Source organism: Cuculus canorus, chromosome 5, assembly GCF_017976375.1.
Source record: "Cuculus canorus isolate bCucCan1 chromosome 5, bCucCan1.pri, whole genome shotgun sequence".
Lineage (NCBI taxonomy): Eukaryota > Metazoa > Chordata > Aves > Cuculiformes > Cuculidae > Cuculus > Cuculus canorus.
The window spans coordinates 34,023,096-34,047,537 of record NC_071405.1 but is presented as its reverse complement, the minus strand read 5'-3'; the positions used below and the strand labels follow the sequence as shown (position 1 = coordinate 34,047,537).

Here is a 24,442-nt window from a genome sequence, read left to right as displayed (position 1 = left end):
AGATGGGACCCTCCATTCCTTTAAGAAGGGAATCCCCTAAGACGATCACTCTCCTCTTTTTCTTGACAGAGGATGTTTTTAGGGCCCTAATGCCCAAATGGCTTGTTTCAGTCAGAAACCTAAACACGGTAGAACAGAGAAGTGGACAAAAGTTTCCATTTTAAATGAGTGAACAGAAAAAAAGCAGCAACGAAAAAAATGCTATTCAAAACTATGACGTGGCAACCACTACCAAATCCAAATATTGAAAATTTTATGCAAATAAGACAATAACTAAAGAATGCTATTACTGTCACCTTGACTGACCACTTACAAAAAAACAGCCAAAAAAACCAGGCTAACCCACAATTCTCATGTAAAGCCTAAAACTGTTTCAGTGTTAAAATATATTCAAGTGATGGAAAATCCACCTCATGTTCAGGTAAGCTACTCTGAAGGTTATTCACTCTGTTAAAGCCTTTTCCCATACCTTTAGTAAGAATTTCCTTGTCAAGAATATCCTTAGCTTCCATGCTATGAGGGATTTCATAGGTTTGGTTTTTTTTTTTCCTAGATTAAAGAAGGATCAGCTATCAGAAATCTTTTAAGCTGCACTCACCTTCTAACATTTTTTTTTTTCAGGAAGCGAAGGAATAAACTGAATAGCTTAAGTCCTAAGCTGCTTAAGACTTTCTAAGCCTCTTATGGTAGCGGATGTTTCCTAAAAAATGAACTCTTTTGCAGCTTTTTTCTGACTAACCTCCAAATTTTCACATATTTTCCAAAATACAGATGACAAAACCAGATGCAGCGCTCCACTAACTGCTTCCCATGTACTTTTTACAGAGGAAACAGATCTACCTAGTTTGTTCAGTCCTGCAGTAGACTGATTCCCCTGCTTTCTAAAGACTTCATTTGACTCTCAGCTAATGGGGTGAACCTTTATACCGGCTTCGAACCTTTAGTCACTTCTTGTAAATCTCACCCATTTGGGCCTGGATAATTAGCATGAACTTTGGACCAAGCACAGATAAATTCTGTAGGAACCATCACTCCAACCCTCACATGCATACACACACACCTGCCCATGAAAACCAGTAAGTTCAAGAGTATCATGAAAGAAGAGTTTTGTCTTCTTTTCTGCTGAATGCGAGAGAGCCCGAAGTGAGGAACCTGGGAAGCTAGGCAGGTGTCTCACTTGGAAAAAAACTCATGGTTATACTACCATCAGGATCATGATGCTATCATAGGGTGTTTCAGACAAGCATGTTAAAGAATTAGTCCTTTAAAAGTTTTTTGTTAGTAGATTGAGGATTTGCTGTATTGACACAGTGTGTTGTCACAGTGTGGGACACGATGCTAAAACTACTACATGTAGGACAGTGCAATATATATATTTGAGCAAACATTGAATAAACAATAGTTAAATGAAAGCACAAACTGTTGGATAACCCTTCTGCTGTAACAGTGAACCAGAGCATGTAAAAAATGAAGAGATGCTAAGGAGCAAAGAAAGAGAATCAGTTGGCAAAAATTGAAAAAATATTAAAGAGTCATCAGAATATTTTTAGATTGTTTCTTTACAAGAGTGAATGATTATATGAGACAATCGGTTTAGAGCGTTCCATTAGCCAACACTCAACACAAGGCTATTGAGACAAACTATTCCCTACTTACACATTCAGAGGTTGCCAGGCAGGCCACTGTGCTTTTGCCTTGATGACTGTTAAAACCTCATCACTCTGTGAAGAGAGACAAAACAAGAAAGTGATTGGGACAATTTTACAATGAGAATTATATGATTTACAGCAAAAAGTAAGAGGCAATAGATTAAACCGTGCCTCCAAATTCTGACTATGAGAAATGTGCTTTGTCCTTTTTGTTATCTGGTGTTATCGCATGTCCTCAGCTGTACAGGGTTCATCAAGGAGCTTATATCTCTTTCACTTCAGTGTGAACTGAAATGAGCTTAAAACACCAACAGTACTTTGCAAACCATGTTATTTTTGCATCATGAGCTGAAGGGAAAGCTTTCAGAGTGGTGCACAGTGATGACAGGTATAATTAAGGAGACTTTTGCACTGGGGAAATGTCGCTGTTGAGACACGACATGGTGATGTGGAAGCAAGTTTCTTTATTGAAGTTACAGGGCTGGCCGGCCCGTGCTTGATCTTACGCGCGCCTCTTATACCCTTGATTAACACATGCATCTCCGCATGATTGGATTAGCTTATACATAAACAATCTGTGAATGGATAGTACTACTTTCATGCATGGTCCTATACTGTCTACCCACTTCCTGTCCCATGATCTCCTTCCGGGTGCATTAATCAGGTGTCCTCAGCCCGCTGTGGACCCCACAGGCGAAACACCTCAAGCCAATATGACCAAACTGATTTTGTCCTGGTAACATCACAGAAAGATGAACTCTGTCGTGTCCTGGGCTGTTGTTCCACACGTAGTAGTTCATTGACAAAAAGTACATCTTGGGCTGTTGATTTTGTGGTGCTCTGACAATCCTCATGGCCAGAGAAATTTACCAGGTTAAAGCAAGCAAAGGCAGAAAAATTTCTCTTAATGTGTTACATGTCGGTGGGACAAGAGGCAGGCAAAAAGTAGAGGCTGCTGCTCTAGGCAAACAGCCTGTAAGCATGTATGACATATTATTTAATATTTTCACATATGTAAGGATGTAAAGAGTTCATGGTGGGTGCACTGCAATCTCCTCCAAGTCAAGTAATTGACAGCACTTTCTCTTTGTTCTCCATTTACTCATGTAAAAATTAGAGAGTGAAACACAGTTCCCACCTGTGGAAGCCCATACTGTGGCAAAGTATTGTACAAAGATTATTTCCTGAAGTCTGTAGGAATTCCTGCATCAGCAGTTCTAAACTTTATATTGGTACAGTAAAACAGGACAAAGGCAGGAGACCACTAACAAGGCTCTGATGCCCAGAAGACATCTATCACACTTCTTTAGAAGTATTTTCCCCATATCCCTTGGGAATCTGCCTCGGTAGTTTGCCTAGAGGAACACAAAGTTCACAACTCACTCACATGATTTCTACTGTCTTTTAAAAATATTTCCCAATTAGACTAAGAAACCCACCTCATACATTACCAGTAATTGGCACTTCCAACACAGCTGGACTTTCAGTTTAGTGATAATAGTGCCATTTCCTGCTTGATAGCAATAGCTCTGACACCCTAGATTAGCTCTAGTCAATATACACCCCTGTTTAAAGAAAATAATTTTCACTGGCTGTTTCTACTACTCTCAATACTGTTTTTACCAGTACAAGTTAAATTGTACTGTAAAGTACTCTCACCTGTTTTTACCAAAACAAGTTAAATTACAGGACTGGTGGGCCATGTCTATAACACACAAGTTTTTCAGTCTTGGGAACACATCCCTGACATGATCTCTCCCTTAACCTGAGAGGATGAAAATCTTGTTTCTTGAAAGTCTTTTTTAAAAATACTGACGCTTGGCCAAAGCCTATACGACGTTAAATGTCCTGAGCTAAGATAGCTGAAAGTCTGACTGTATAAATGCAAGTAAGTATAAAAGGATTTAATCAAAATCCCATATTACTAATATAGTTCCAGTAAAGAGAATTTTAGGATGGAAGGGAGCAATCACGGCTGAGCTATGCCAGCAGGCAGATTCACTGGGGCAGACCCTGGGTGAGCAGCAGCAGTCTGAGCCTCCAGCACAACCCTCTTCCAGCCTTCCTGATGGGCTGGGCAGCACCACGCAGTGATGGGCTCCATGCAGGACACGCATCACATCCAGATTCATCTAAGGCAACCTTCTTCTTACCTCCATGCTTTCCAAAGTGGAAGAGACAGCTTTCCCCTCAAAGTGATTTAAAAGGAAATTGATTAAATGAATTAAGTTAAAAATCTGAAGTTAAAAGATATTACTTGTCTTTCTCTGTCAGTGGAATTTGCCCTAATTTTTCATTTTCCTTGTTTAACATCCTAAGACTTTCCAGCCAGGCATAACTTAATTTATTTGCCTTGAGAACACACCTGCATTCAAAATTATTAACGGTGTGTTATACATCCCAAAGAAAGCCTGTTATGAGCATAGATGGTTATGTTTATTATAATAATACATCTCTTATTTAATAGAAGCCAATAATTATGTCAGAAAAATCCAAATCACTTGTGTCTGAAAGCATTTTAACACGTGCTATTCAAATTAAAAATGCATACCAGCAGTGTATGAACCATGATTAATAGTTTAGTAGTAACTGCAGAAGAAGGAAATAAGGAACAAAGCATAGCACATTCAGACATTCCTGAACTTCTACAGAAGATTAAAATTCAGATGCAAGAGCTGAATTCATTCACTATTTCCTAAACAGTAACCGAAATCAAAAGATGCAGAATCCAGTGTTATAATGAAAGCACGCATTTTTGATACCTACAGCTCCTTGACAATTGCACAGGATAAAGCTGCAACTTGAATTAAATCATTATTATTCCAGACTGATATTCTAATTATGCAGTCATCTCTAGCATGCAGATTTAGAATGTTATTTTAATTATCAAAAATGTAACAGTTACACTGTTACTATTGCCGCTGTATATTTACTTCTATGAGCACTGATAGACTGACAGATACCTGAGTAGATATATTCTACACTAAAGAGTTTTCCTTAGATGAGTGTTTATGTCAAGCAGAAGAAATCCTGGAAAACAATACCATAAATTCTGCTTGCCATCTCCTCGGTGTGTGAGGCTGTTGCCGTGTGAGGTCTGGCTGCTAGGCTTTGTGCCAGCTTGGGAAACCCAGTTCCACTCACCACTCTACTGGTGGTGTCACCAGTTAGCAGCTCTCCAGTCTCCTGCAAGGCGCAGCTCAGGGCATTCCTCCAGAAAAGCTGTGACTTTCCTCTGCCTCCAGCTGACCTCCACATTTTTAAAGGGAATGTGATAAACTTAAAATAGCCCAGAGAAACAGATGTTATCCACCACACAACTTCACAGCTATGTGAACAATCTATAGCCAGAGAGCGATCAATAGAAAAGATACAGTGCTTGGATTTGTTGGCCAATCCTTTTAGCTATAATTTATTGTTAGATGGTAGAAACTGAGAGGGTATGAAATGCCTGAAGAGAAACCCATAAATTTATAACATACAACTAGCTAACATAAGCCAACTGCCTTCAATAACCAATTGCACAGATTTTACAGTAGAGCCATAAAACACCACATAATTTTTACAAATTTTAGTTAACATTTACTTAGGGCTTGCTGTATTACATTTGTACCCATTTTTCTCTCCTCTTCATATTCCCAAAGTTTGCTTTGATTTTGGAAGTAAACAAACTCTCAAATTCACATCAAAATATGGCAAAAAGAATTAAGATGTTTTACTGTTGTACATTGCAAACTGTCTTGTCATCATTTATGTATTTGGCTGGGAAAGAATAATTCCCAAGTAATGAAACTGTTAGATTTTGAAAACCAAAACTAGATCATTTGCAAACGAGTGTCAAAATGTTACAATACCAGAAGTTGATGGGAAGGAAGTTGAAGGAAGAAAACTGCCAAGCCTATGGTACACCTCTGTGCATGTGGAAGTTGTCAAGGAGTGAATTTGGGACTACCTAGCAGTAGTCACAGAGAGAAAGTTTCTGCCCTCGTTCCTTTTCACATTTAAAGGAGTTTCCTTTGTTGATAAAAATCACAGAACTGATACTTGGGAATTTGCAATTGAATTTTATATCAGTTTCTTCTGAGCATATCAATATCATGCAATGGAGCACAGGTGCGAAACTCTCCCTTGAGAGAAATGAGGGTGCAAGGCCCCACGCTGCACTGCTGGTCAGTCCCAGCACACCACAGTCATGTGCTGGCAGCTCCTCATGGAAGCAATGAGCCCTGCTCCTCATGTGTGTGGTTCTACTTACTGTGGGAATGTGCTAGCCTTGATGTAGCATCTCTACTTCTGTATATAGGAAGTAATGATTTAATAATTAAATTAGTATAAGTTTTCAGGAGCCCTCATGATAACTCAATTTGAAAAGTGCGTTTAGGCAAACTCACAAAACTCAGTATAAACCTTTGTAGAGCCTACTGCAGTCCCCTCTTCAACTTCAGTTATTACTTCAATTATATGATCGCAGTTTCCAGTTGAAATATAATGACCCACTCTCTAAAAGCTGAAAGGTTGCTCAAAAAGCCCAGTGGAGCCAAAGTAGTTTCTAAACTGATTTCAATATTTTTTTATTGTGGCCTAAATTAAAACATGCAAAAATTGAAAACAATTATGCTGTTTTCTAGATCCCCTTTCTACATTTATGCTTCAAGCTGAGGGTGAGTGGTTGACTCAGTAGCTCTTCCCTATGAAAATACTGTCCGCCAAAAAGTCCTAATAGTATGATTTTTAGAAGTTTATAATGTCATTAAAATAAAGACAGCCTTACTGACATTTTGAAGTTGATAAAAATTAATCGTTCACTTTATATCCATTTGTTTCTGCAATGTAGAAATGAAGGCACACACAGAATAAAGTCATTAAATGGCAACAGATAGAACCCCATGGCAGGAAACTACAGCTAAATTAGATCTTTCAGCTGTGCACTTTACAAAAGATTAAAAACATTTCCCATTTCCTCATTTTCAAGAACAGAAAGTGGGACAAAGTTAAAAAAAGCAGCACTGAAGAGAGAATTTGATTTGAAGTCTTTCTCAACCACGGGGATTTAAAACAACTTATTCAAAGAGTAACATCCATTAAAATGTAGTGAAAGCTTTCAGCAAGTTTTAACTATCATCTGAATACCCTCAGAATAAAAAAGAGATTAGTAGGATCTGGAAAGCCACATAAACTATTTCATGTGCTCCTGCTGCTCTTTGGTAACCAATATGATTAGTATGTTTTCTGGACTGGTAGTTATTTTTACAAGTAATTTTTATAACTACTTTTATTTTATGTGCGCCAAATAACATCACAAAATATTAGTTTGCAGATCACTCATCACTTTGTAGTAACGATTTGATTTGGTTCAGATAAACAAATGACAGCATATTATCTGACATCAAATTCAGAGTCAGAGTCAATGAGCTGTGGGAACGAAAAACACCTGGTTTGAGCCAGAGCTTAATTTCAGTCATTTCACACCACCACTGCTTGGCATTCATTCGATTGTTTTAGAATAGAGAACATTTAATTCCTTCCACAACACTCATCCTCGTAATATTGGAATGCCTTTCTATCCACAATGGACTCATTTTCACAAGATTCTTAGAAAGCAGAAAAAGCAAAATTATCCTCAATACACAGATGATGAATTGAATGTCTTCTGGAAACAAGCCTAGATATCCGAGTTTTAAGATAGCATCTCCATTGCAGGATCATCCTTTCCCTCAAAAAATAATTTGTGATTGAAGGAGATAAGCCGCGAATAAAAAGTATATTGTGCAATATGTCTTCTGAGGAGAATCGAATGCTATGAAAATACGAATGATATAGTGCTTTTGAGGGATGGTTGGGTGCTCTTAAAAGCTGATCAGTCTCCTATGATGAGTATAAATAGACTTTATTCCACCTCCACACTATGCAGACGCACACAAATCTTTTTAGGATGTCAAAAGTGTGTGTCTGGTATCCCTAAATTCTTCAGTTCATGAAAATAGTTCCAGACTAACAGAAGTCTTCCAAACCTCAAATTTTGGCACCTTGTTCCTACATACACTGTATAGTTAGGTGTCTTGTTAAAGAATGGTGTTAGGAGGAAATATTTAAGAGACAATACAAACATCTGCTCTGAACAGCCAGATAGTCTACAAGTAAGCCTGAAGGCATCAAAGACAAGAGGACGCTATAGCTATTCCTCTTGTAGGCTTTGGTACCTCACTCATTAATAAATGCACACGTTTACTTGAGACTGATAGCATGAAACTCCCTTCTGAAAGCAGACCCCTTTCTTTTCTGACAGAGTTTAACGGTGATAGCTTTTGCTGCAATAGTCTAGTAGTGTTTATACCTTTATATAGGTTTAGAACTATTTTGCAACTGTCCCCATGCTAAGTGAAAGACTAGATGATGTTGCTCTCCACTGATGAAACTACCAGAGCTGAAAAAAAGGCTTCAATTTTGAGGGCAGACTACAAAACTCACAGTTAGGCTACTTGCTGCAGAAGAAGGAGCTCTGAGGTGTGGACTATGATTTTTTTATCTAATAACCACTTAATGCTAGAAAGATGTTATCAGATAAGAGGGAAGTGACAGTAATTTTAAGTGCATGTACTTAAACTCTACTTAAGTTATGAGTGAGGTGTACTTTCTTTGATGTGATAGGGTGTTATGATTCAATAGCACAGCTTTCTGTAGAAGCTGAATTGCATGATATATAAGAAAAATTCAACCACAGCCACAGATGTGCCAGAAGGTAAATTAAAAGACCAGACTAAAGAAAAAGTTCTATTGAACCCCAATACAAACACACACACTTTCCTTCCAGGTTGAGAGAAGAATAAAGACCAATCTCGTCTTTAAAGTATTAACACAAAACACCTGGTTAATGAATGTTCAACACATTATAGACTTGGATATTAGCTGAAATATGGGATGTTTTATCTTGGGTGATAAAATCTGTAGACATCTTGCCTATCTCAGTTTTACAGATTTATTTGAATAGAAAGGAGACATTGACATAGGCTCATTATCAAACTGTGTAAAAACTTTAAAAGAAAAAGGGAGAAGTTTTCTGCTCTGTAGTAACAAAATATTTCTGGGATAAAAGTAGCTACATATAGCTTTATTAGCTCTGGAGTTCATATTCTCATAAATATACATATTTGCTTTACAGTAATTGTGAATTTTATCTCCTGTAATGCACTCCGAATGGGTATGTTTTATTAATTCCATAAGCGAGCAGCCTGCTTTAAATCTGCCCAGGTTTCTCAGGATTTCTTGTTTATGTGAAGCATGTCAGAAGTTTCTCATAACTATTAGTATGATCATTAAAAAATCTTACTTGCAAGGCTACTATCGTGAGCTGGTCATACATTCTGCACTATATCTATTTTCCTGTGGATGCAGCCAAAGTGGTTGCTAAAGTTGCTTTAAGCTTCAGTGCTAACATGCAGTTCTTTTTAACATACAGAGATGTTTTTATGAAAGAATGTGCAGGAGCTGCTTTTTTCCAGTTTATAAAAAAGAACATTTTTGTAAAGGTTAAGTTACAATTTAGTTACAAATTACTTAGTTTGGAAGAAAAAATATCCCACAATTAAAAAAAATACTTATTTTTACCATTTGAAGACAACTAAATTTTGTTTACTTCCATGTTTGACTTAGATTCAAGCAGATTACACTTAAAGGCAATAGCACAGATTTAGGGTTACTTTAAGCAACAGCAGAAGTACATTCCAATCAGTGTAATTATACCAGGATTGTGTTTCCCCATTTTATTTTGACTTCTCTATCTTTATGATAGCAATTTTGTGGCAGCTGAGAAAATCACACATATTAGAAGATATATTAATACGACCGAATGAAATTCATTATTTGATCAGAGTACATACAAATTCAGTATTTTCCTGCAAAAATACCCATTTCTTTAATTACAAAGTCTTATGCCTTTTCTTCAAAAACATTTAAAAGAACATAAATCTGTGTTTTTCAATTCACCAAATACGAAAGTGTGGAGGAATTTCCAGGCTTTTAATAAAATCTACTCAAACACAAAAGCACAGTTTTGGGGATGAGATAAATAAAGAAATACTGTTGAGGTGCGACTGAAGACAAATGCAAGGAAAGATGAGCAGTTAAACTCAGTCCTGCATTGTTACTATCCGAACAGGTCCCGTTTCAGGTAAGCAAGTAATTGACTGCTTCAGACAGTCCAAGCTTAACTGCTATGCTGTACAGGCAAGGTTTCCTGACCTGGATACTTAGCAATTGTGTATTTGCTTTTACAAAGAAACACATCTCTGTTAGATAATTAAGCTGAGATTTTTCCTAAAATGTGGATACTCTGCATGTTTTTTTACAGAAAACACGGATGTATGTGTTAAAGCTACAATTTCAGGATGGCGACTGCACAGATGCTAGCTGACGATGCACATTTTAAAAAAAAAGATTTTAAAAGGGAATTATAGGAATTATAATACTTGATTTGGTTAAAAATTACTAGGATGTGATGCAAAAATAATTATGTTTATTTTTACTCTTAGTATAGGTCCCAAAAGCACTGATTCACTTTGCAACAGTAACTTAACAGCATTACCTGTCCCACAGGGTTTTATTTCAAACTGGCTGTTTCAGGAGGCGAATGTAGGATGAAATTTATAACAGAACTGTTGCTAATAGCAACAGTGAAAATCATGTGCTTTGTTTTATTTCCATTAAGGTGCAGTTATATAATTTAGGCTGTCCCCCTAAAGCAATAATTCATTTTTGCATAGTATAGAGCTTAGCAGTCTGTGTTAATGAGCCTAGGTACATGTTGAGTATTTGAGCTCTCATTTTCTGTGGATGAGTACACACTATAGGAAAAGGATCTCCCTTGTGAATCCACTTCTTGATTATGTTGATTTTTTACTACATATTTTGCTTCTTTCTACATAGAATGCTTTACTGTCTTTAGGATCACAGAAGCATTTTGGAATCCTAAATTACTTTCAAAAAGAAAAAGGAATCTTTTCACTACAGTTAGGAGTATCTGCTTTTTAAAGTAGGGGATTAAACCAAATTTTGAAGGTGACTGGTGTAACTTCCATCCTCTGCTTAATAGGTTTATCCAACAGATAGCCTTTTGTCCTCCTTCTATCTTAACTTTCCCAATTTCATCAATCATTTACACTAAACTACATTTTAAATCTATGTTGAAGTGCTATAAAGCTACTGTTATTCTTAACTCACAAATCATCTGGAAATGGTGAGCACATCAGAAAAGAAACAGAGAGGGAAAAAAAGCCAAACCAATCCAAACCTAAAAACAATCCAACACATCGAGGCATTCTGTGTATAATATAGCAAACATACGCAACTGAATGGCAACCTGCAAGGAGCTGCATTCACTGGAGTTAATGACAAAAGTGTTTTAAAGCACTAGGTTCACTCAGCAGACTCACACTCAGGTTACCTACAGCATTTTTTTGCTCAAACTCCCTCAAATAGTTTCAAAACAGTCAGCGATGAAAGCATTGATATGGGTTCTTGGGCTTACTATGAATAAGTGAGTTTCAACTGCTCACATATCAGCAGGAAACCTCAGGAGAGGGCTGGGTCGGGTCTGAGAAACAGCCCGGAGAATGAGGACAGAGAATAATTCTGTCTTCTGGTAAATGCTGGTGGTAAGACTTGAAGTATCACGATTTCTCACCCTGTTTATTCTCTCAGACATTAGCCAAATATAGTAACTTGAATGGAGGATAAATAATTATTCAGATAATGGTTTGGTTTGGTTTTTTTTTTTTCATTCAGAATGTACAATATAAAAATTCTAAATATAGTCTTTAAACAAATTAAAGAACTGAGGATCATATCATAAATTTTCTGTAATCTGGAAAGGAGTATTCTTTTAGAGAAAACAATTTCACATTTCTTACTCTCCCCATACACTTTCAGCCATTGCTGTGACAAACAGATTGCCGCCCTGTGGACCATTTCTCTGGCTCTGAGTGTAGTCTCATGGTTTATGCTTTGACACTAACCTATCTCAGAATTTAATGACCAAAACACAGTTGTCTCAGATTTTGGATAAAGTCATCTCAATCTCTAGCAGGACTTAAGAGAGCAGGGTTTTAATAGGAATGGCAGATATTTCTCCAAGGAGTGGAGATGTTACCTTTTTCACCATCAGAGGCTGCCTTTACCACCTCCTCTCCTTGCAACTCCCTTCCCTTTGAAAAAGAGTTCAGTCTAGACTGTGTGACTCAAAGGACACAGCCCTCCATAGATAGCAAGTCCAGTCTGATAAACCTGATTCTGCCTGAGTACTTCCGTTTTGCCTCATCTTTGCTTCTGCACTTCTAAAAGACAGGACAGGCAGAGAAGGCAACTGACTGCACTGCCCATCTTGAGGGCATGGTTAGCTCTTACGGGAGAGGATGGATTTTGTTTTTCTCAGACAAGAATTCTCTTGTCCCACATGTTCCCCATAGTGTATTTGTACACATTTAGAAAGGTATTGTTTAGGTAGATGGTACATGGAGGCATAGCCAGAAACTGAGACTGACCCAGAAAATTTTCCTTGCTACTCCTTAGAAATTTCAGGGGCTTGGGTTAGGTAACATTGTCTCCTATCTGTGATGGTTCACGCTGGCTCTCCAGCAGTTAGACAGCTGGGAAATCCTATTATGATTTTTTTTTTTTTTGGTTAGCACCGACTGTTCCCTCAGAACAGTAGGGGAGGTCAGATGAAGGTTATCTTCCTACCTGGTGCCCACACGACATGTTGCTTAAAAAGCCTCAGATATCTTTGGATCAGTTAATATGCCATTAAGCAGAAATAATATTAGAAGACGAATTTTATAATACTTACAGCTTTAAAAGCAGTAGGAGTTGCTATTAGAGTGGCATCTGCAATTGATGTAATTAACATACTAGGGAAGGGCTATTAATTCCACTGTAAAAAGTACTGTTTTGGTTTCTAGTTGCTTACTTAGAAGAGCAAAAACAGAACAGAGAAATAAGAATCAAAGCCTATAGCCCCAATGCTATATGTCATCCTGTAGTAATCAGAGATAAACTAGTGATGTCTCTGCAGTAAGAGGAATTGTGTTTGGCTTAAGAACATCTCTGAAATACTCTGGAAAATTCCTAGGACATCAAATTGCTGAGTGTAGCGTTCATGTAGTTATTTTATGATCAGAATAATTCAAAATTAAGGAACCTAAACAGACACTTGCAATCTAAAAGAATGTATTTACCATACTGCATGGTACTTGCTTGCCAAAATATTAATTCTAAAATGAAGAAGACAGTGAGAAACAATCAGTGCAGTGAGGTCACGATAAATGTGTTTTCATTTTAGTTGTAAAATAACACTAAGTGGTAAGGACACACCTTAAAGCTGTGTCCCTAAGTGTATAGCTAAAAATGCCTATTGTGATATACATGCCTCACTGTTTCCCATGGTTGTTTCAAAATTAATATACAGTGACCTATTTATATGCTTAGCGCTAAAGTTTATGCGGTGGTTAGGTTTAAATTTTAGAGTTTAGCTGTTAGTCATGTTATCATGAAATGACACATTGCATTATTATGCCATGAAACAGGCACTTTGAATATTCCATGACATGTTCAGAGCCAAAAAAAAGCATGCTTCTCATTCCAGTATTAAAGCACATATTTTTATTGTGATCATCTCACTTGTATTCCTCTAGGCATCTAATAAACTCTTTTCCAATAACTCCATAATCAGAACTGTACAGTATTAGTATTGTGTTCTGTTCTTTTAAATCAGGGATACTGTGTACAAATATTTATTTTCCTTCATATTTTTTTTTTTTCTCTCTCTCAAGTCCCCTCCGATATCAGACTCGTGCTGGGTGATTTCCAGAAGAACACTGAACACAAACATCATTCCCTTCTTCATCTGCACAAAAGAAGCAGGTCAGACTGGTCCAAACGAAGTTCCAAATTCCAGGAGTTAAGCCACATTATTAAAATCATTTACCATCCCTTAAAATAAAATTAGGTTGTTTTCTTTTTACTAATGTCTAAAGAGGCTAGAACTGCTCCGTTATTGCAGGACAAACTGGTTAATAATCAGAGCAGCAAAGCATGGCAAACGCCAGGACTCATTATGAAGCCAGTGCTTGGACTCTATTCACTGGAGTAAGTTTAAAGCTCCGTCATCCTTTGGTTAATCACGATGAATGTGTTTAGAGTTCACATTTCAAATGCACAATTCACAGGGTCATTCCATCTTGTCTTCTCCTGACACTGCAATTGTACACTGAAAGAAACCGATGGAAATGTTCGCTTACAACAGAGCTGCCAAGTTGTTGCACCACAGTAACTACTGAAAGACTATTAAATATGTAATTACAGTGGCATTCTCTAAAGTCTGATGAGCCAATTAATAGCACTTGGTATTTTCATGGCACCCTGCCTCAAGGAATTTAAAAATGCTTTTTAACAATAATTAAGTTTAGAACTCTCCTGTAAATCATTTTTACCATTGTACAGACACAGAAACTATGTCAAAGTTAGCAGACCAAATAAACTCCTCACAGTCCAGAAAGTTCTTTCCCAAGCATGTTCACTCACTTTCAGTGCTATGATGGTACAAAAACATTCCTTGCAAGAAATAAGACTGCCAGTCATACCACCAGTGGTCTTATTTACAACTCTGAAGAAGTGAGACCTGCTAATCCACAATCAAAGGTGGAGACAGCAGGCTCTCTCTACAATACTGAATGACTCGATGATCAACCTTCTAGGGAGCTAACTAATTATATGCAAACATGGCACCATCTGCGATCTGGACTGTCGATTTGAATTTGTGGTTAAAACATTCATTAATCCAGCAAGCATGATGAAGCTGTCTGTGAAATATATTAATTTTGTATTAACAAAGATAATCTATGGCTCAAATGACATTTTTCAGAAGATTAAAACACATGCAAAACCAACCTAGCAGGCATGCTATACACCAGGCCCTAGGAAGGCACACAGTTGGCTTTGAAGAACAAATGTGTGTCTTTCCAATATGCACCTGACTGTAATGGGCTTACAAATGAGGACACTTGCCAAAAAAAAAATGAGGACTCCTCAAAAAGGGAGAGGAGTATTTGGAACAATTCTTTCCCCAAACTATCTACAAAACTGGAAGCCTGTTAAATCTCATCCTGTTCTGGAATCATTGCAAAATAATCTATGCCTGACAAAAAGAGTATCACCCCTCAAAATAATTTCTCTCAAACCACAAATTCAGCCTTATCTATCACTACCCCAGTCAGAAACCAAATGGTCTTTTGCCACTCCATCCAGTCTGGACAACTGTAATTTCAAAACTAAGTTTTCTGTGCACCAACAGGCTTTGTGAAATGTACTTGCTGGGCCAAAACCCCAACAGAAGCCATAATATTTCACAGGAACTACGTTTCCTCCCCATCACCCAGCTGTATAATAAATTAAATGTTGTCAGCGTTCAGACTCTAAATTGCTTTAAATTTTGAGCACTATCTCTTCCTGTAAAATTTCCTCCTTTTTCAGACAAAAATTCTTGAAAACTCTGGGAAAAAAACACAGTACTAGTGACTAAGGTTTAATGATCTTAAACCACCCAGCTTCAATTTCTCCATAAATTTCTGCTCATTTTATAGATTCAAACAATCCTCTTTCTCACAGAAAGATCTGAAAAGATTCTAACTGCTTGCAGGCTTACACTTTACCAATTATTCATTTTCTGAGTCAGATTTGCTCTCTACAACAGGCAAGAACATTTGCAAGTGCAGATATTATTCATGAATAATGTTAGTTTATTCTCAAATAGCTGCGAAATTCTCAAAAGTTATGACTGTTTTTGAAGGAAAGTACTACTTACTACAAAAATGTCCAGGTGAATCTGAATTTAACACTTTATAAGATATGATCAGACTACTGAAGTAATTAAGATTTTTTTTTTATTTCCACCTACTTTAAATATAGTTCTTTACACCTTACCCAGATGCAGAGACTTCTAAACTATTCTGAATACTTCTTTCTTGCTAATCAGGAATACAGTCTTGATTGTGTCAGCTTTTCTCAAAGACTGTTCTCTTAATCACTGCTTCCTATGACTCCACAAGAACATAGAAAATAAGCTTTAACATTCACAGTTGCTTGTTTCCCCTTTTCAGGACCACATTTCTACTGATTTGTTATGTACATTTCTTCTACACTAAGTCATCCAGAATTATTGGTCCCATGTAGCTGCATGTTTTTCATTTTTGTGAACTAAAATCAAACCGTCTTATTGACTGCAACTGTTTTTAAATATATTTTGGTGTCAGCAGTGATTTACTTTTTTAATCATATTATTTTATTTCAGATGAGTGGCCCTGTAGTTTTCTTAACAGCTGCTTTAAAGGCATTACTTAAATAAATGAAACCTCAGCATTTGAGGAAGGAAAACAAGTTAATTCACAATTCCTTGACAAAAGAATTTCCTACAATAACATACTTGATGAAACTATCACCACACTTCCTGAATCTTTTACATTTTAGCATGATGATTAAAGCAGTCATTTACTCGAAGTATGCACTCACTAAACATTCCTGAGAGATTCCTGATAAAAAGACCAGCAGGGACAGTACAATGATAAGATTATTTCTGTCTCCCTTCCAAAAGCCTGAGAGACTGTTTTACTGGTTGTCTGTTTCACCTGCAGAGACAAGTTCTGAATCCAATGCTCACCAAAACTAAAGACTAGGGATTTGATCTTAGTATAAGGTCCGTTTCTGTCCTCTGATATGTTTATGTAATTTCTGTTGTCTGCAGGAACAGATTTATGCTTTATCTGGGGCAAAACTGAGCATATAGGTAAGCTGGTATTTCTCCAGGGAGCAATTATAATCGGGAAAAACAAAAACATACAATCCATTGCAAAAAGGTACCCTGTGCATTGAAAATGTTAAGCAAGAAAACATTCATGAATGTGGAAGGTACAAGTTTATCCATGTTCTGCTGAGTGGATGTTAACCAATATTTCTTGAAAAAAAACATCCTGAGAATGCAGGAAACAAATTCATTGTTTGATACACACATAAATGAAAATATGTTAAAATATTTATGTAATTTTATCAACTATTTGATGCAATTTATGACCACAAATTATAAACATGTCCACTGGTTTCACATCAGGTAACTGCTCTCAAATTCTACAATACTGGCCACTATTAATTTGACCGCTACTAATCTGTCTGAATGAAGCACAGTGAATTGTACTTTTTTGTAATAATTTTTTGCATACAGAACTGAAAAGTAGCCAAAATAATAATCATGGCCCTCAATTCCTTCTGATTCTATGTACTTGCCCAGAAAACATACCAGTGCAGTGCAAGGTTAGCTTCATAGTGAGGTGTGATTTTTTTTCTATTTTTTTTCCAGTTACCTTCATCGTACTGAAGGACTTCTGCTGTTCCTTGCAGTAATGATTTTCAAAGAACAGAGAGGGGGGCAGAAAGGGAAGGCGCAGATGTTTTAGGCTAATGAGCAAATAACAACAAAGTAGTTACCACGGGGGTCTTAACATTATTTTGAATCTGGGCCTTGTTTATTCAGTACTAGAAATGTGTTTGGTTGCTGAAAAATATGTGACAACTGGTTGAGATGATCTTTCAAGGAGCAGTTTGCAACCCCTGTCCTCCTACAGCACTGAACTCTGAAGAAGCAGGTACAGGAAGAAGCCCAGTGACACCACCCGTACCTCCACTTACTGATTAACCAACACAGCTCTGGTTGAAATTGAGTTGTGACTGTCATCTCCTTACTCTTACAGAGATGGTGAAACTGTAAGTGCCCTCCTGCTCTCCTTTTAGCCATGTTCAGAACAGCAATGATCTGTTTTTAAATGTGTTCTGACTGCTTTCAAAGAGTACACAGCTAGGGACCGAAAATAGAAAAAAGCCCCTAAAAATTCTAAATATAGTCAATTCAATTTCACACCTAAACTGTTCCTTTCAGAGATAACCATTTATCTGCTGAAACTGAAAGCTTTACAATAATTTATGAGGCTATACATATACAATAATCTACGTAATTTTATTCCTAAAAACAAGAGGCTAAGCATTTATTCCTACTGCAGTCTCTTGCTAGTATTAGGGCAGGGAGCTCTTACAGTATTCATTAGCTATGCATGTTTTGTTTTCTTCGTTTGCTTACCTAGGCAAAGAAGGGAAGATATATTTAGGAGCTCCATCATTCTGCAGCCCACTAAAGGCTTCATGAATGCACTGTGCCAGCATTTCAGAATCTATACCTTCCATATACCACTTAATTTCATTATCTTTACTACAACATTACCTCTGATGTATCACAGAAATCTCTAGGGCCTAGAAATGACTTATGAATTAACTACCTGAAGCATAATAATTAACAAAATACATTTAAACATCATGATTTCACATTCTATTTCACTAACATTCTAGAAAAAAGAACATTCAGCAAATTTTCATGTCCACGTGCAAACATTTTTATGTCAGAACAACACATTGAAGGTGAAAAAAGAGCCTTGTAAGGATTTCAGTGAATACAGATTTTCAGTCACATGGATTGAGCACCGCAATACCTTATTCCATGGAGTGAGATGAACTCACCAACAAAATGTCATGGATTTTTTGTTAGTAATGACATGAAGTCAAAGACAGAATCCATCTCTGTGTCTGGAAAGTACTTGGGGAATTTTGGGCTTTAAGCCTCATAAAATAAAATGGATGTGCACAGCACCTCAGGGCAATTGCAACTTTGAGGTCTTTAGATGGTCAAACACCAGACGGCATTCGTTCATGTATTTCAAGTGCAAAGAACCTCCTAGGTTACATGCATGAAATTTAGTTATATTTGTAATCATCACAGTTAAAAGAACTACAATAGATTCTTCAAGATCTTATCCCCTGCTCTCCTTCATTATGCTACAGATCTCTGTGGATGTTCTGAACAGCTTCTAAAACTGTATTACCTTGATTCATCTACAGAGAAAAAGTAGAAACAGGAAACAAGATTGAGAGAAGTGTTAAGGTTATTGCTGAAATCTCTCAGAAAATTTTAAAGGGAGGGAAATAGTGGATCCATTTATCTCAAAGGGAAACATGTAAAATAAATTGCTAAGAGTTTCCATGAGTCGAAAAGGACCATTCTAGGCATAATAAAAAAGACATAATAATCTTCAGTCCCCCAACTGGAGAGCCAGATGCAGTGGGACATGCTATAGTTTCTACCAAAGATGGGAAATCTATTAGTTTAATTTCCAGATCTCAGAGAAGACAAATTTTCAGGAGAAACACCTAATAGGAATCACTTGGAACACACTGTAATATCTGCTTATAAATGTATGTTTGTTTGTATTTTAACATAAGGCACCCTGGATGAATCTGCACTCTCTTCAGAAGCAGGAGGCCTATCTTGATTATAGAAACCTTGGTATTTAGTGTGTTTTTCCAAAAACTTGGGTTTTTATTCCAGGCTGTGAAATCAATATGCTTTACAAGGAAAGCATATATTTCCCAGCCTTGGGAAATATAGTTCTTAAAATCATCACAGGCCACTGTATAATTAAGGTGTGACTGAAGAAATTCCAAGACTCTTAGCATGCAATGCCGGAAGATGTTCCATTTGAGTAGGAGATAGCTTTCCTTAAAATAACTTAAGTGAAAGTAATCAATTGCTTATTCATCTTTGAAGCATAATTTCTTCTGGAATACATTATAACTTAAAGACTTATTGTTAAACAAAATGCCGAAAATAATTCTCCTACCACATTCATTATACTGATTTCTGACTATATCAGCAGGCAGCTGAGGTCTCGTTTTCTGCAGAACCATCTCTTCTCAACCCTGTAAACAGTTCAATTAGCGTGAAACTGGTTGATACTTTTTCCAGTCTTTTCTTATCCATGCATTTCTTCTTTAACATCTGCCTGACAAGTGATCCATATTTTATGTCATGGCAGTAAAGGACTTATTCTTATCAATGTTTGTAGGATTTGAGAGAACCGAAATTCAGTAAGAGCTTATATATCAAAATGTTTGACATTTCTAGGCTGTTTTGTAACTGAGGGTCCCTGCACAATAAAGAAAATAATATTGTTATCTGGTAAGAATTATTCATTTATTCATTATACACACATACCTGTAGGCAAAGTTCTTGTCATAAAGTTCTTATTGTCTGATGAATGGAGAGCTGACTTTTGAATTACAGCTCATGTTGTGCAAACTAATGTAGAGTATAATACTTCTAATACATTGCCTTAAGAAGAAAATAATCATACCAATAGCTTTAGAAATTATTTTAAAGGAACCAGATCTTTATTTATTGAACTAATATTGGTAGCCATTAACAGTCTTTAAAAATTACCATTACTGTAATAATTCTGCTACCTTATAGATAAACCATACAGCCAGCCTTTCAATAATGTGTTTCAACCTGCAGTTGAAGTTCTGCAACTCCTTACACACATTCAGCCAGTCAGTATATTAGGTAGCTTAAATACATAATTTTATCACACAACAATTATAGCATATGAGTGCTTTTATTATTGTATTTGTATAAATAGGGTTCTGAAACCTCTGACTACTCATAAATGTTGGCATTTTAAACAATAATGAATAGAAAATGATTGGTTTCTTTTCTACCATATCTCACATGTGTAGCATTAAGGCTTTCATTCAAGTATTTGCCTTTCTTATTTAACATAGTATGTTTTTGTTACAAACTGAACTTTAATAAGTGGTTGCTCTTTTTGCCATGGAAACATGGAAAACAAAGATTTGGACACAGTATGTATGAAGACTGGAACACCTAGTCAATGGCAGGTAAGGTATGACTTTTGAAGAAATAAAAGGAAGATATTGATTCAATGAACACATTATTTCAGTGAAAATAAAAATTATTTGCTACTACACCCTATAAAGATCCAGCTTGTCTACATACACTTAAAATCTGCAAGTCCTAATCTAGTTTCTAACATATCCTAAATCCACAGATAATCTGTGCGTGAAATAGAAGTGCAAAGATATATTCAGACTAGGCACAAGACTGATAACTGAAGCTTAAAAATAGAATCTTATCTCTCTCGATAGCATTTTTCTGAGATGACAGTCTAAGACTGGAGAATACCTCCTTCTGTGGGAACACCAGTGATTCAACCCACTGATTGCCTTGACCCATCTATTGTTGTGCTTTCACACTGGTCAGGCTCAGACACTGTCCTGGTGCTCCTAGTGAAGGCCAGTGTTACTGACTCAGCTGTGAGAACATTAAAAGAAGAAGGAAGACAAAGAAGAGACATTCATATGCAATTACACTAATTGAATAAATGAGAAGCAAAGATTCAAATCAATACTCCAGTGCTCTAAGGCAGAGTAATAACACAATTCTACAAAGTATATATTTCTCTCTATTGTTGATCAAAGACAACTGAAACATGGATTTCCAGGAGAAATGGATTTGACCAGGGAAGCTTGTGAAAGTGCACCTGCAGTGGTTATCAAAACAATAATTGTTAGCTGAAATTAACCCTGCTAAATTACACTACCTTCATCTGTGGAGCCTCGTTTCAAGCAGCCACATCTGCAGCCCTTTCAGCCTTGAATACATGCTGTGATGCAGAATAAAACTTCTTGCTTTTTGTTTCAGATACTTTCAATAGCATTAAAAAATGCTATGTCTGCTACCTTGTCTCAGCTAATTAATATCATAAAACATGATGAAAGCAAACCACTGTTGATTCACTAAGAAGATGGTATTTGGTGTGTCTATAGTGACCTGTTGTATGCCAGATGCAACAAGCAAGTCTTTTGTTAATGAACACATTCACATTATAGGCACTAAAATCACTGTTTTATCCTATAATGCTGCAGTGATTAACAATAATTAATTTTCACACATGGTGTGGGGTATGGGAGAAATAACAATGCAACTTCATCTTCCTGTTTAAGTATTACTTCTTCTTGCCTACTGGTTCATGTGCAGTTTTAGTGTCTTGCTACTCTCCCTTTCTCCCCATATATTTCTAACATCCTGTCATCTTTTGACTTGATAGTTGCCTAGGGTATAGATTGTCTCTGTCTTACATGCATATAAAAATATAACACATCTATGCCTAGAGGAACTGATCAGGTTTATAAGGCACTGCTGCTGTAGCAAAAATCAATAATACTTGGTATAGAGAAAATGAATGAAGGTTGTTATACATGAAACCATTTAGGAATTAATAGCTTTGTAGGTATGGCAACAGAGTTCCTTCCCATTTCCTTTCCCTTGTCTCTGTTGATTGTCCAGCAGAGGGACAGGGGGTGGTTTCTCTCTGTAGGATAAATCAGGTTGTGCAGTTCTCTCTGTTGCCATAGCTAGGCTACTTTACAGCTGGTTGGGGTATTTCTGCACTATGCTACAATTACTGAACTGTGGGGTAGACACAAGCAAGTAAGTTTCACTTCACAGTAGTCATCCATGGGGGGTACTTAGTTCCTGTCTGCATAGTTAAACTCCTATTGCGCTGGAGTCATCTTAAGTCATTGCACGCTGATCACGGAGTGTTCAAAGCCACTGTGCCTTCTGAGGAAGCATCTTTATGTGTCTTATTCCCACACATTCCTTAGAGTTACTGGTCAGTGATACAATATCTGCTTAGAAGGACTTTCAGTATAACTGGTCCATTAGAGAAGCTATTCTGCTGCTCAACACCACAAACTGACTGACAGAAAGGAGCAGCTAGTTGCACAATAAACACAAGATTTTGCCACCTCACCTAAAGCCACAACCGTAGGCTGCTGTCAGGAACTAACAAGTTCATATCCCAGGATGACAAACACGCAGAGAAACAGGGTGAAATAGAGAGAAGAGAAAGAAGAAGAGATGGTATTTTGATTAAAGCAATATGTTATATAATTATTCTTCTATTGGGGCAACTCACTATATCTCTGTAAGTAGTATTTATTGCAGAACAGGAAGTCTGTTCTGAAATGTGCAAGACACTATGTAAATCAAGCGCTAATATGCTTACAGCTGGATGACAATTTTTCAGAGAAACAATATTAATTTGCTGAGGTAGAAAGAGACTGTAAAAGTACATATTTGTTTTGGTGAATTCCTTCAAAATGTGGGCATCTTTCTGCTGGAAATACACTTGGTTTCCCATCTAGCAACTTTCTTGAGAACCTGAGATCACATTTAATTTGTTCATGGCTGGTACTTGAAGGTCTCACAAATCCAGGAGTGTATTCGCATATTTTTTAGGGGGATTCAGCTTTTTGCTCAAGCCATGACTTGCAGGGTTTTTTATCTCCCTGCCATGGTTGCCAATTTCAACCATTGAAATGAGGTTGATTCTCCCTGCCACATCTCTTGGTTTCCAAGCTGCCTTCTATGTGTGCTGCCTGTTGGCAGTGGCAGCTGTTCAGGGAAGTGAGCTGAGGAATTGTAGGCTTCTTGCAACACTGGGAGCCTTGCCTGAATTGGCTCATCCACTGCCCTGGCCAGTTTTCTGAGAGTTCCAGACAGTCAGTACTCTTTCATTTTTGGAAAACAAACATACAGACAAAACCCCTGAACACAAAACAGCCAAACAGAACCAGAAAAAATATTCCAGTTCACTGGAAAAGCAAGTATTGTGCAACTGAACAGCTATGAACAGCTTATGTGACTGTCCTAGGCTACATACTTTAGGACACTTTTTGAGTTCAGTCACTATTCCAATCACCCATAGATGTCAGAGTGAGCTGGACTCCTTGGATAGATGAACTGAAATACTTGAGATGCTAGAAGAGCATCTTAAAATATGTCATATTTTCTATAAAATTATGTATGTGTACTTAGGAATGTCCCTCTTAAAAATATCACCATGCCTCTCTACTTCCATAGCCTACTGCTGTTGATTAGGAGATTAAAATGCAGAAAGAGCTTTTATCAAGAAGAAAAAGTAGTTCTGTTCCATTCTTAAGCAAAATAGCATCCTAACCTGGATTTCTAAGTACATTTTAAAGAGCAACACCTGTTATTAAGCCACTAGACATTTTGGCTTGAAATGGACAAATAGTAGGCAATAGTCTCACTCAAACAGGATGCAAAATAGATGTGGGAAACAGGATTATACTCTACATTATGCATGACCGAAAAGAAAGCTCCAATGCTTACACATCTAAACCCCATTCAGGGGAGAGACATAGTCAGGAACAGGGGCAAGAAGAATGTGTTTGAGTGGTCTTAGTCTGGATCCTCTGTGGACTTATGCTTATGGAGTAGCATGTAGGTCTATCATGCATGAACAGTGCAATCTGCCAACAACTCCTTCAAAACTTCATATGTATTTATCTAACTGACACCAACATACTTGAGAAAATCAAACCTCTGACTGAGATTTTTTAGTATTCTCTACTAGTCAATAGAAGTTCAATTGTTCCTGTCTTCTGCTGGTGTAAAGTAATGCTCTCAATGCTTAAACCTACATATTTAATTTTCTTAATATAAGTCTGCAGTAAGAGGGAGTTTATATACATAAAAATAAAATTATTTGTATAGTCAGCTTGTACATATACATATGGAAGCCTATCTATAAATCTGGCCCTTAGAGTTCACACTAGTTAAATGAAAAGATGTATGTTCTCAACTTAGAAACCCGATTTTCCAGTAAATAAAAATCTTACTGAAAACAGTATTTCATAATTTTCATTTTGGAAAAGGTTGTAATGCATCACTCTACTATGAAAACATAAGGTATTTTCACCCTTTTGGCCCAAACACTATGGTTTTTCACGTTTAGGTGCAAAAATCTCTCAAGAGTGAAAAT

The 24,442-nt window shown here is 36.9% G+C and overlaps 1 protein-coding gene across 1 annotated transcript in view; it reads right to left on the bottom strand.

Annotated features, from left to right (window-relative positions):
• Window positions 1-1,652: 1,652 nt before the first annotated feature.
• The window catches only part of SPON1 (spondin 1), a 159,540-nt gene continuing 136,750 nt past the window's right edge, over window positions 1,653-24,442 (bottom strand). The window contains exon 7 of the mRNA XM_054068115.1: window positions 1,653-1,721. Coding sequence (XP_053924090.1) covers window positions 1,653-1,721 — 69 coding nt within the window. The remainder of the gene's footprint in view (window positions 1,722-24,442) is intronic.